The 13,316-nt window shown below is 35.6% G+C and overlaps 1 protein-coding gene across 1 annotated transcript in view; it reads right to left on the minus strand.

Annotated features, from left to right (window-relative positions):
• CRPPA (CDP-L-ribitol pyrophosphorylase A) overlaps nt 1-13,316 on the minus strand; it is a 320,005-nt gene that overhangs the window by 194,910 nt on the left and 111,779 nt on the right. Inside the window, exon 5 of the mRNA XM_078441691.2 lies at nt 10,825-10,870. Within this exon, the coding sequence (XP_078297817.2) occupies nt 10,825-10,870 (46 nt within the window). The remainder of the gene's footprint in view (nt 1-10,824; nt 10,871-13,316) is intronic.

Consider the following 13,316-nt stretch of genomic DNA (forward strand, 5'->3'; position numbering starts at 1 on the left):
ACTTATAGCTAAGCAAAATAAATATAAATAACATGCCTGAAAGATTGTGTAAAGGATCCTAAGGATTCTCACTAGACTTGAGGAAAACAGTGGAAAATATCAGTGAGACCCTTAACACAAAGGAATAAGAAAACAGATATAAAGGGCTCAATACAAGAAATGAGAAATACAATTGATAGAATGAACAGCAGGATGGAAGAAGCAGAGGAACAAATAAATGACAAAGACAACAAAGTAATGCAAAGTAATAAAATTTTAAAAAATAGACAAAAAAGATTTATACCCCATGAGAATAGACTTAGGGAACTCAGTGATTCAATCAAATGTAAGGACATTAATATTACAAGAGTCCAAGAAGTAGGGAGAGAAAAGGAGGCAGAAAAATTATTTGAAGAAATAGTAGTTGAAAACTTCCATACTCTGGGGAAGAAAACAGATTATCTGGATCTAGGATGCACAGAGAACCCTCAACAAAATCAACAAAAGCAGATCCACAGCAAGAAACACTGTCATTAAATTCACAAAATATAATTATAAAGACAAAAAATTAAAAACATCAAAACAAAAGAAGACAGTAACATAGAACAGAAAACCAATAAGGCTAACAGGGACTTTCTGAGCAGAAACTTTGCAAGCCAGAAGGGAGATGCATGATATATTCAAAGCGCTAAATGGGAAAAATCTGCAGTCAAGAATACTCTATCCAGAAAGGCTATCATTCAGAATAGGAGACACAAAGTTTCCCAGACAATCAAAAACTAAATGAGGTCATGACCATTAAATTAGTACTGCAAGAAATATTGAAGGGGACTCTTTGAGTTGAAAGGAGACCAAAGTGACAGTATGAAGGCAGGAAACAAAAGAAGTAAAAATGAGTATATTTGTTTAAAAAATTCAGTCAAGAAACTCACAAAATGAAGTAAAATAAGACAACATGTACCCAAAATATGGGGAGGAGAAAAGTAAAAATAGGTTCAACCTTAAGCGACCACCAACTTAACACAGACCACCAAATGCAGGAGAAGTCATACACAAATCTAATGGTAACCATATTTTAAAAACCACTAATAAATATGTAAAAAATATAGACAAAGAAATACCAATGGATCATTAAAGGAAATCAACAAACCATGAAAGAAAGGATCAGAGAAAATCTTCAGAAACAACCACAAACACAAATAATAAAATGGAAATAAATACATGTCTATCAATAATTACTTTGAATGTAACTGGACTAAATGCTCCAACCAAAAAGATACAGGGTGAGAGAATGGAGTTTTTAAAACAAAACAAACATTCATCTATATGCTGTCTGGCAGAGTCTCATTTTAGAGCTAAAGACACTTGCAGATTGAAAGTGAGGGGTAGGAAAACATCTATTATGCAAATAGGTGTCAAAAGAAAGCCAGGGTAACAACGCTGTATCAGACAAAATAGACTTTAAAACAATAACTGTAACAAGAGACAAATAAGGACACCTTCTATAATAAAGGGAACAATCCAACACAAGGATATAACAACTGTAAATATTTATGCACCCAACATAGAAGAACCCAAATAATAAAACAGTTAATAACAAAAATAAAGGAATTAATCAATAATAATACAATAATAGTAGAGAACTTTAACACGTCACTGATATCAATGGACATATCATCCGAACAGAAAATCAACAACAATGGCTTTGAATGACATACTCGAATAGATGGATTTAACAGATATATTCAGAATACTGCATTCTAAAACAGTAGAATACAAAATATTTCCAAGTACATATGGAACATTTTCCAGAATACATCACATATTAGTCCACAAATCAAGCCTCAACAAATTCAAGAAGATTGAAATTATACCATGCATCTTTTCTGACCACAATGTTAGGACATTAGAAGTTAACCACACACACACACACACACACACACAAATATATATATATAGATATGGAAAGACTACAAATACATGGAGGTTAAACAGCATGCTACTAAACAATGAATGGCTCAACGAAGAAATAAAATAATAAATTTAAAAGTACATGGCAACAACTGAAAATAAAAACTCAATGGTCCAAAACCTTAGGGATGCAGCCAAAGTGGTTCAATGAGAGAAGTTTCTAGCAATACAGGCCTACTTCAAGGAGCAAGAAAAGTCTCAAAAAACCTAACCTTACATCTAAAGGAGCTAGGAAAACAAAAAACAGAAAACCTAAAACCTGCAGAAGGAAGGAAATAATAAAGTTTAGAGAAGAAATAAATGATACAGAAACTAAAACAATAATAAAACAGATGAATAGAACCAGGAGCTGTTTGTGGAAGAAAAAATAAATAAAATCTATAATCTTCTAACCAGACTTATCAAGATAAAAAAAAAAAAAAAAAGCCTAAAATACTATCACAAAAAAGCAGACAAATAACAACCAACACTACAGAAATACAAACAAGTTTAAGAAAATATTATGAAAAACTATATGCCAACAAATAGGTTGACCTAGAAGAAATTGATAAATTTCTAGAAACACATAAACTACAAAAACTGAAAAAAAATTGAACAGGCTGATAACCAGCAAATAAATTCAATCAGTAATGAAAATACTGCCAAAAAACAAAATTCCAAGACCAGATGGTTTCACAGAGAAATCTACCAAACATTTAAAGAAGAATTAATACTTACTCTTCTCAAACTATTCAAATAAATAGAAAAAGAAGGACAACTTCCTAATTAATTCTACAAAGTCAGCATTATCCTGATATCCAAACTAGATAAAGAAACCAAAGAAAAGAGAACTAACACTAATATCTCTGATGGACATAGAAACAAAAATCCTCAACAAAATGCTAGCAATGATTTTAAAAAATCATTCACCAAGATCAAGTGGTATTTATTCCCGGGTTGCAAGGGTGGTTTAATATTCACAAATCAATCAATGTAATATATTACATCAATAGTAGAAAGGATAAGAGCCATAAGATCATTGTAATTGATGCAGAAAAACACACTTGACAGAGAACAACATCTTTTTATGACAAAAAACCCTCAAAAAGAGGTTTAGAGAGGGGCACCTGGGTGGCTCAGTTGGTTAAGTGTCCAACTTTGGCTCAGGTCATGATCTCACGGTTCATGGGTTCCAGCCCTGTGTTGGGCTCTATGCTGACAGTTCAGAGCCTGGAGCTTGCTTTGGATTCTGTGTCTCTCTCTCGACCTCTCCCTCACTTCCACTCTCTCAAAAATAAATAAATAAAAATTTAAAGAATAGGTTTAGAAGGACCATACCTCCATATAATAAAGGACATCTATGAAAAAAACTGAGCTAATATCATCCCTAGTGGCAAAAAAAACTGACAGCTTTTCCCTTAACACCAGGAACAAGACAAGGACATCCACTCTCAACACTTTTATTCAACATAGTACTTCAAGTCCTAGCCTCAGCAATCAGACAACAAAAAGAAATAAGATGAATCCATTTTGGTAAAGAAGAAACCAAACTTTGACTGCACATGACATCATAATATATATAGTAAACCCTTAAGACTCCACCAAAAAACTGCTACAACTGATAAATTTAGTAAAGGTACAGGATACAAAATCAATATACAGAAATTTGTTGTGTTTCTATACACTAACAATGAAGCAGCAGAAAGAGAATTTTTTTAAAATCCCATTTATAACATCACCAAAAAATAAGATACCTAAGAATAAACTCAAAGAGGTGAAAGACCCATACTGTGAAAGCTATAAATCACTGATGAAAGAAATTCAAGAAAACACCAACAAATGGAAATATGTTCCATGCTTATGGATTCAAAGAGCAAAAGTTGTTAAAATGTCTCTACTACCCAAAGTAATCTACACAATTAATGCGATCCCTATCAAAATACCAACAGCGTTTTTCACAAAACTGGAACAAACAATCCTAAAATACGTATGGAACTACAAAAGAACCCTAATAGCCAAATCAGTCTTGAAAAAGGAAAGCAAAGCTGGAGGTATAACAATTCTAAAATTCAAGTTATATTACAAAGTTGTAGCCATCCAAACAGTATGGTCCTGGCACAAAAAGGGACACATACATCAATACAAAAGAAAAGAAAACCCAGAAATAAACCTACAACTATATGGTCATTAATGTTTGACAAAAGAAGGATATCCAAGGGGGAAAGACAGTCTCTTCAACAAATCGTGCTGGGAAAACTGGAAAGATACAAGCAAAAGAATGAAACTGGACCATTTTCTCACACCACACACAAAAGTAAAATCAAAATGAATTAAAGACCTAAATGTGAGACCCGAAACCATAAAAATCTTAGAAGTGAACAAAGGCAGTAACCTCTTTGACATTGGCTATACCAACTTTTTTCTAGATAGGTCTCTTGAGACAAAGGAAACAAAAGCAAAAATAAACATGGAAGTACATCAAAATGAAAAGTTACTGCACAGTTAAGGAAACAATCAACAGAACTAAAAGGCAACCTATGGAATGGGAGAGGGTATTTGCAAATGACATGTCAGATGACGGGCTAGTATGCAAAACACAGAAAGAACATATAAAACTCAACACCCAAAACACAAATAATCCAATTTAAAAATGGGCAGAAGACATGAACACACACTTCTCCAAAGAAGACATTCACATGGCCAATAGACACATGAAAAGATGCTCAATATCACTTATATTCAGGGAAATACAAATCAAAACTACAATGAGATATTATGTCACACCTGCCAGAAAGACTAAAATCAACAATACAAGAAACAACAGGTGTTGCCGAGGGTGTGGAGAAAGGGGAACCCTCTTGCACTGTTTGTGGGAATGCAAACTGGTGCAGCCACTCTGGAAAACAGTATGGAGGTTCCTCAAAAAGTTAAAAATAATATTATCCTACGGTCCAGCAATCGCACTACTGGGTATTCATCCAAAGAATACAAAAACAATAATCCAAAGGGATACATGCACCTCTCTGTTTATAGCAGCATTATTTACAAGTGTCAAACTATGGAAATAGTCCAAGTACCCATCAATTGATGGATAAAAATGTGGTATATATACAAGGGAATATTATTCAACCATAAAAATGAATGTAACCTTGCCATTTGCAACAACATGGTTGTAGCTAGAGAGCATTATGCTAAGTGAAATAAGTCACAGAAGGACAAATACCACATGATTTCACTTATGTAGAATTTAAAAACCATAACACATGAGCAAAGGAAAAAAGAGAGACAAAACAAGAAACAATCCCTTAATTATTATAGAGAACTGATGGTTATGAGAGGAGAGGTGAGGTAGTTGGGTGGGGGATAGGTTAAATAGGTGATGGGGAGTAAGAATGGCACTTGCTGTGATGAGCACCGGGTGTTGTATGGAATTGTTGAATCACTATATTGTACACATGAAACTAATGGTCACTGTCTGTTTAAATGGAATTTAAGTACCTTTTTTTTAAATGTTTATTTGTTTTGAGAGACACAGTGCATGTGCGAGCAGGGGAGGTGCAGAGATAGAGAATCCCAAGCAGGGTCTGTGCCGTCAGTGTGAAGTATGACGTGGGGCTCAATCTCAGGAACCATGAGATCATGACCTGAGCTAAAATCAAGTCAGACACCTAAGCAAGTAAGCCACCCAGATGCCCCCTACCTAAATAAAAATGTTAAGGGATGCCTGAGTGGCTCGGTCAGTGAAGCGTCCAACCTCGGCTCACGTCATAATCTCATGGTCACTGAGTTTAAGCCCCACATCAGGCTCTGTGCTGACAGCTCACAGCCTGGAGCCTGCTTCAGATTCTGTGTCTCCCTCTCTCTCTCTGCTCTTCCCTTTCTCGCTCTCTGTCTCTCTTTAAATACACATTTAAAAAAATTGTTTTAACTATAAAAAACAAAATACAAAAAACAATGCTTTGTTTTACCTCACAGTAAATTTGTGATTAACTATATGATTTTCAACACACACAACTGTGTGAACAAATAGAACACTTTATACACACATTTACTATTATCAAATACTTCAGTATAGATGCAAATCTATATAAATATACTGATGCTAAAATAAACCTCAAAATACGACTTATCTAAAAATACAAAAATAGAAGTCAAATTTCTAGACGCTACAAGCAACAATTTTAGTCAAAAGCTTGGTTAAGGTTAGTTACATCAAAATTCCCACAATGAACAACAACAACAACAGCAACAAAAAATGGACTTTAACAAACATTCAGATGGACCAAAACATGGATGCTATTCTAGTGAGAAATAAATTGGGGAGTACAAAATGCACTTGCGAGACATGCCATAAAACAAGAAATGTTTTATAGAGTCTTAAAATACCTATACAAGAAAATGCTTTCATCAGAAGGTAATTTGTTGAGCAGCAATGATTGGAATTCAAGTGAAAAAAGCAGCTGAGGAAGGATGATTTACAGAATGAAAACTTCCAACCTTCATCTTGGAAATGGACAACTGGTATGGCTAGATGAACATTCAACTACCAGAATTAACAAAGAACAAAACTAAACAGTAACCAACCAATCATTTTGAAACTATTGCTTTGAGTTTTTGTTTTTACTTATCCTTTTGGCATGTCTAGAAATCTACTATTTTAGTATTATGTTTTTCCCACACTCTCTAGAAGAATAATACACTGTGTGGTTAGTGCAGCACTATAAGAGAACATGTCCACCTTCGACTATGTGGTTGGACACTCTTCATCAGGCCACAATCAGATTCGGGTAGGCTGAATTTTATAAACCCTAGGCTATCCTGGCTAAAAGAGCACTAATGAAGCTAATATCCACTACAGTACTCAGCATGAGTAACTCATGAATCAGAGGTGCCAAGTGGCCACGCCCCAGAGCAAAGTCAGACTTAAAGACAAAAAGAGAACTGGGTTTAAATTGTGCATCTTGCTCTTACTGTGTGACCAAGAGAAAAGTACTAAATCTAAACCTCTGTTTAACTCATCTCCAAAAGGGGATGAATATTATCTCTATTATAGCATTATAGTTTAAAAAAAAAAAATGAGGTAATGTATTTAAATGTTATAAGGGCCATCTATTCCAAACCCTGGTTTTCAACTTTGACATAAAAGTCATACATGTGATTTTATATCATCTTTTATATCATCTTTGAGAAAATATATGTATAATATAGGGACTGATACATGGGGGTCTCAATATGTACCTGTCAGAAGCAGGTAAAGTGGTATGGTTGGAGAAAAAGGCCACTTGTCCCCATTATTTAAATTTTTTCAACTCGAAGGAACAAACCCTTGCCATAGCCTACAACATACAAGTCCATTCAGTTAAACTCAGTGTTACAGGCTACGTAAGAAAAAAGAAGAGACAACCTCTCATCTTCACAGAGTCAATCTAAAAGCGTATGACACCAAGTAATGGGCAATGCTGAAATCCAAGATTGCCTTAAAATAGCAAATTTAATCATGGTTTTCCTATATAAATTTGGTGGTAAAATAAGACCTGAATTTGGACTAGACGCTTCATACTCTTCACTCCTGTACTAGATATAAACATTCTTGCATTCTAGTTTCCACTATGTGGTAAGGTCCTTAATCCCCACTACCGATGTGACTTGTTGGGTGCTGCATGAACTTCTGAAAAAAAATCAGTATTCCAAATTTCAAAACACATGCAGTCCAAGAATTTCAGAGAAGACAGTTTGAACAATCTCTGCATAAGCAAAAAAAGAGGCAACAGCTGCATTAAGAGATAAACTACTGAAGATAGAAACTTGTAGTTTAAGAATTTATTTTCTGTCTTAAAGCAGTACTTGCTTAGAACCCTTGATTATTTATTCCAATATGGACACAGTAACACAACTTACATCATTAAGTTCTTGGAGAACCAAGAGATGATACCCATGAAATGCTTTAAACATTGTCTGACACAAAGTTAGTACCCAATAAATGCCATGTTATAGTAGTGTCTAGAAAAATATTTTGAACAGTTACTAGGAAAAGGCAAAGAGATGAGTATGTAGCTCACTCTACTATATATCGTATTTTATTTTGCAATTTTAGTTTAAAAAATCCAAGGGTATTCGTTGGCCTATGTCACACATGTTTGTTTCTCCTATCAGGCCTCAGAACTAGAATTAGTGCAAGTCACAAAGGTACGTAGCCATTTCAGGTATGCAAACAAGCATTTGGAGCTGATAAAGTACAGTAAGACTTCAAGCTCTTAATGCAGTAATAATATTATCTGAAAAGAAATGATCTATGAAAGACTCAAGAGCAGCCTAGAGGAATGTTTCCAGAATTTAACATACAAACTAACGATCCAGAGTTTTTGTTAAAATTCATATTCTGATTTAATGTGGTGGGGTCACACATTCTGCATTTGAGTTTTCAGGTAACCTCAACTCTGTTGATCTAGAAGCCCACACTGAGAGTACAGGAGGCCCCAGAGCAGTGGCCCTCCCAGTATATCCACAATATCACAATCTCCTGGGAAGATAGAAATGCAAACCCTAGAGCATAAGGAAAACCTTGGAGATCACTGATGAGCTCTTTCCATCCAGTCATATTAGTTACTCTGAGAATAAAAGACTACTTTTTTAAAAAATACTTTACAAATAAAAATAAGGGCACCTGGGTGGCTCCACCAGTTAAGTGTCCGACTTCAGCCCAGGTCATGATCTCACAGTTCATGGGTTCGAGCCCCATATCAAGCTCTGTGCTGACAGCTTTGGATTCTGTGTCTCCCTCTTTCTGCCCCTTCCCCATTCATGCTGTGTCCCTCTCAAAAATAAACATTAAATTTTTTAAAGAAAATAAAAATAAAAATAGCACACTAAAACATGTGTAAATAAGAAAAGCAATTTATCTCTATACAATTTCCAAAAGTATAATCCCTACAATTATACTTCAAATGTAGACTTTTATAAGAATCCTGATCTGATAAACACTAGGCAAATATAATTTGTAGAATCCTCAGTAGGACCACTTACCACCTACTCACAAAGTAAGTCATGTCCATTTTACCTAGGTAACAAAGGTATGATTGTGTAAGGAAACCAGACTAGTTTTCTATTTCCAAGTGCTGAGAGCATAAGTAACCACATCATGGTTTAGCCAACTTGTCCACAGTAATGTTTACATAATGCTTGCTTATTGTGTAAATACATGTCGACATTTTGATTTACAACTATAGATGATCTGTTTGCATACACAGATACACAGATGTATAAATAATGGTACATTAATGGTTTGAAACACAATATTCTTGAAGGACAAAAACCTTAAGGGTAAATTACAAACATACAATGTCATGATCAGAGAAAAGATTTCAGTTTTGTGAATGGGAAGCCAATTGATAATTCAAAATTTGGGGAAAACCTACTTAACAAACGGATGCATTGAGAATTCAGATTCGGCATTTTTTTTTCAACTTCCAAGCTTGAATACAGATGTTCAGCTCTCGGTCAAAACCTAAGCACACAGGTCAATCCTTTATTTCAAAGTAGTCAGTAAAAGACTGTAAAGCACCACACCTGCTTCAGGATTAGCACTGTGATTTTTGCTAGGACCACAGATTTTTTAATTTGTTTTAATATTTATTCACTTTTGAGAGATAGAGCGTGTGGGGTGGAGGGGCAGAGAGAGAGACAGAGACAGAGAGGGAGACGCAGAATCTGAAGCAGGCTCCAGGCTCTGAGCTGTGAGTACAGAGCCCAATGCAGGACTTGGAACTATGAGATCATAACCTAAGCTGAGGTTGGACACCTAACCGACCCAGCCACTCAGGCGCCCCTTAGGACAACGGTTTTCTAACAGTGATTCTCTCAAGATACATCTTAGATGTTGCATCCAGGGGAAGAGTACCTCAGGTGCCTAGTGAATACAGGCCAGGCATGCTGTTCAACAACCTACCATGGATCAAACAGTCTCCACCACAAAGAATTACCTGACCTCAAATACCAAGGGTGCTAGGGTTAAGAAACGCTGATTTAAGTGACAGAGGCTGCCAAGATACACACTCAACGTGCTTGGTGCATCATCATTGCATTCCTAGCACGGTGTTCAGCACAACAACAAATATTTGTTGATAATCAAATAACTACCTTGGTGTAGATGGGAGACGAAGAACAATGGTAAAGGGGTTATTACACGTGTAGTATCTAAATTCCAAAACAAAATCACAGTTATTGTCAAAACTGAAAAGAAATTTAACAAATCATCTAGCTTTACTTCTCTAGTTGGGGGAAAAATAGCTTCATACGAACATGATATACAGTGTACTAGTGTGGCAGTGTTATAAGGGTGCAGTGGAAGCTGGCCTCTTCGTAAAAGTAAGTCTCCTAAGTTAATTAAAGTCAGTTTTTACTTCTAATAGTATAAGGATCCCATCCTTTTCTTTTAATTTTTTTTAACATTTATTTATTTTTGAGAGACAGAGACAGACAGAATATGAGCAGGGAAGGGGCAGAGAGAGAGGGAGACAGAAATCCGAAGCAGGCTGCAGGCTCCGAGGTGTCAGCACAGAGCCCGACGCGGGGCCCGAACTCACAAACCGCAAGATCATGACCTGAGCCGAAGTTGGACGCTTAACCTACTGAGCCACCCAAGCGCCCCAAGGTCCCATCCGTTTCTAAGTATTTCCTCTATAAAAATTAAAACTAATGTGGCATAAATAATAAGTGATATTTCACAAGCAGGAAACACAAAATGTAATTGTTTTCCAAAAACACCAAATCACAGACCTCTGTGGCCTACAGGCATTTATACTTCTGAGAATTCTGGGATTTAAAATGTCATGAGAAATTCTAAACTGGCTTACATTTTTGAAACACAGGAACTGACAGTCACAAGGCCAAACATACCCTTAATAATCGATTCAGCTGCATACAGATCTCGTTTGTAGGTCACCTAAAGGACCAAAAAAAAAAAAAAAAAAAAAGTCATTAGACTTAACAGACCAGGAAGGAATGTGAGAGCAATAAAATTATGCCCCAAAGGAAATTATTATGGAGAAACTATGAACACATACTATGGACAATTTATAAATTATAACAACATTACCAAGTTCAGAAAAATATATTCTATTTCTGCAAACTGCTTAATATTGGATTTTAGATCTTCAAATTGAGATATTATGTGGCAGTGGTTACCAAAATCTTATTACTATAATTCAAATACTATTTCCAAGACAACGTGGTAGTGTTTAAATAAAAGCACCAGCACTGGAGGTTATTACTGTTTCATAGTAAAGTTTTATGGCGTAAGGAAGGAAGAAAAGTATGTGTAACAAAAAAATCACAAAATTGCATTCTTAGTTCAAATGAGATGATTCTCAAAGATTCATTCACATTCAGGGGTGCCGGGTGGCTCAGTCAGTTACACGTCTGACTCAGCTTGAGTCATGATCTCGCGGTTCACAAGCTCGAGCCCCGCATGCGGTTCTGTGCTGACAGCTCAGAGCCTGAAGCTTGCTTCTGCGTGGCTCTATCTCTCTGCCCCTCCCCCACTTGCACACTCTCTCAAAAATAAATTTTAAAAACAGATTAATTCACATTAAGAGAGACTTCATTCTGAACGGAGATCTTTATGTAGACAAGGTTCACGTTTCAAGCTTTTTATTGATATATGCATCTGATAGAGACTAGATGGTACCATCATGTACATAAGAACAATCATTATCTTTCCTTGAGAACACATATACATCCTCCTTCTAACTGTAACCTGCTTTAGTCCAATGGCACATACTTCCCAGAACACAGCCATGAGTTCAAATAGAGCCTGTCAGGTGCATGGGTCTGCAGAATTAGTTCTCACGTCAGAATTGAAAAACCTAGAAGATAATGTACTACATTGATAAGTACTATAAGCTTAGGAGCTAGTTTACCATTAAAGTACCCAGATGATTTTGATGAAAAGGGTCTAAAAACACACTTTGAAAAATCCTTAACAAATTAGTGCATTTCTGTATCTGTTACTCACACTTTTTTTTTTTTTTCCTTCAGATTATCTCATAACTAGACTTCTATAGAAACTGTGTTCAGTCCAAGTTGCTCAGGGCACTTCTACTCAAAATAGACTCCCCTGCTATGCCTTTATCCTGGTAGGTAAATCCTGATGCAAAACTATACCCAAAAATTCAAAATTAAAGCAGTAGCTAACAGGGGTGCCTGGGTGGCTCAGTCAGTTGAGTGACAAACTTTGGCTCAGGTCATGATTTCATGGTTCGTGGGTTTCAGCCAGGAATCAGGCTCTGCACTGACAGCAAGCAGCCTACTTGGGCTTCTCTCTCTCTGCCCCCCTCTCTCTCTCCCCCTCCCCCACTGGCTTGCCTGCTCTCTCTCAAAATAAATACACTTTAAAAAACAAACAAAAAGTAGTAACTAACCTAAGATAGAAAGCCGCTTGAGCCTTCAACTAAACTATTAAATTCAAATATGGCATTGTTACATTATTGCCAAAACAAGCATATACCAACCAAAACTAGTATGATAGTTCCTGATCCACAATATAATTCCATTATCTGGATACAAAACAGATGTATTCACCAAATTAAACACTATATTGATCTCATTCATTCATTCAACAAATGTTTATCAAATAACTACTGTGTTCTAGGTCCTATTCTGTTTTGGGAATAGAACAATGAAAAGAATGAGCAAAATGCCTTAACCTATGAAAACAACATTTTGGTGGAGAAATTTTCTTAGAAGAAATGCATCAAGTAAGTTCTTCTTCTGTGTTCTTGAAAACCCAAAGTCAACTAGGTATCTAAAATCAGGCTTCAATATTTGTAATTCAAATGAGACACTAGTGTTTTTCTGTAATAATTTTCTGCTGCGTAGGGCAAACTTAGACCTGGACTAGGAAACAGCCTAATTACCATTATTCATTTTGTATTCTTTCCTGCTATAAGGAATAAAACTGCATTCAAAATTAAAATAGAGGAACTCTGAAAGTACCTTATACTGTTGTTGTTTTTTTTCAAGGAGATTTTAATGACACATTTTTTAACTTACAGAAAAATTGGTCTCAAATCCTAAAATCCCTTTTCTAGCATTCTTGCAACACTTAAAAGTTTTGCATTGCAATCAATCTTAGTAAGACACACATTTTTATCACCTAAAGGTCCTTTCTCCACTATTATTAAATCATTAACCGTATAAACAACAAAGACTCCTCCATTTCCTTTTGTCTACTCTTTCTTGTAGGCTGTGGATACTGACTATACACAGATTAAAGCTTTTATTTTTTACTAATATCTTCTACATAATGCCTTACATCTACTACTTGAACTCCACTTCTCACCAAACACAGATTTAATGAAAATAAAGTACATAATGTTTCTCACAAACTC

The sequence above is a fragment of the Panthera onca genome, chromosome A2 (genome assembly GCF_046562875.1).
Source record: "Panthera onca isolate mPanOnc1 chromosome A2, mPanOnc1 haplotype 2, whole genome shotgun sequence".
Taxonomy (NCBI): Eukaryota; Metazoa; Chordata; class Mammalia; order Carnivora; family Felidae; genus Panthera; species Panthera onca.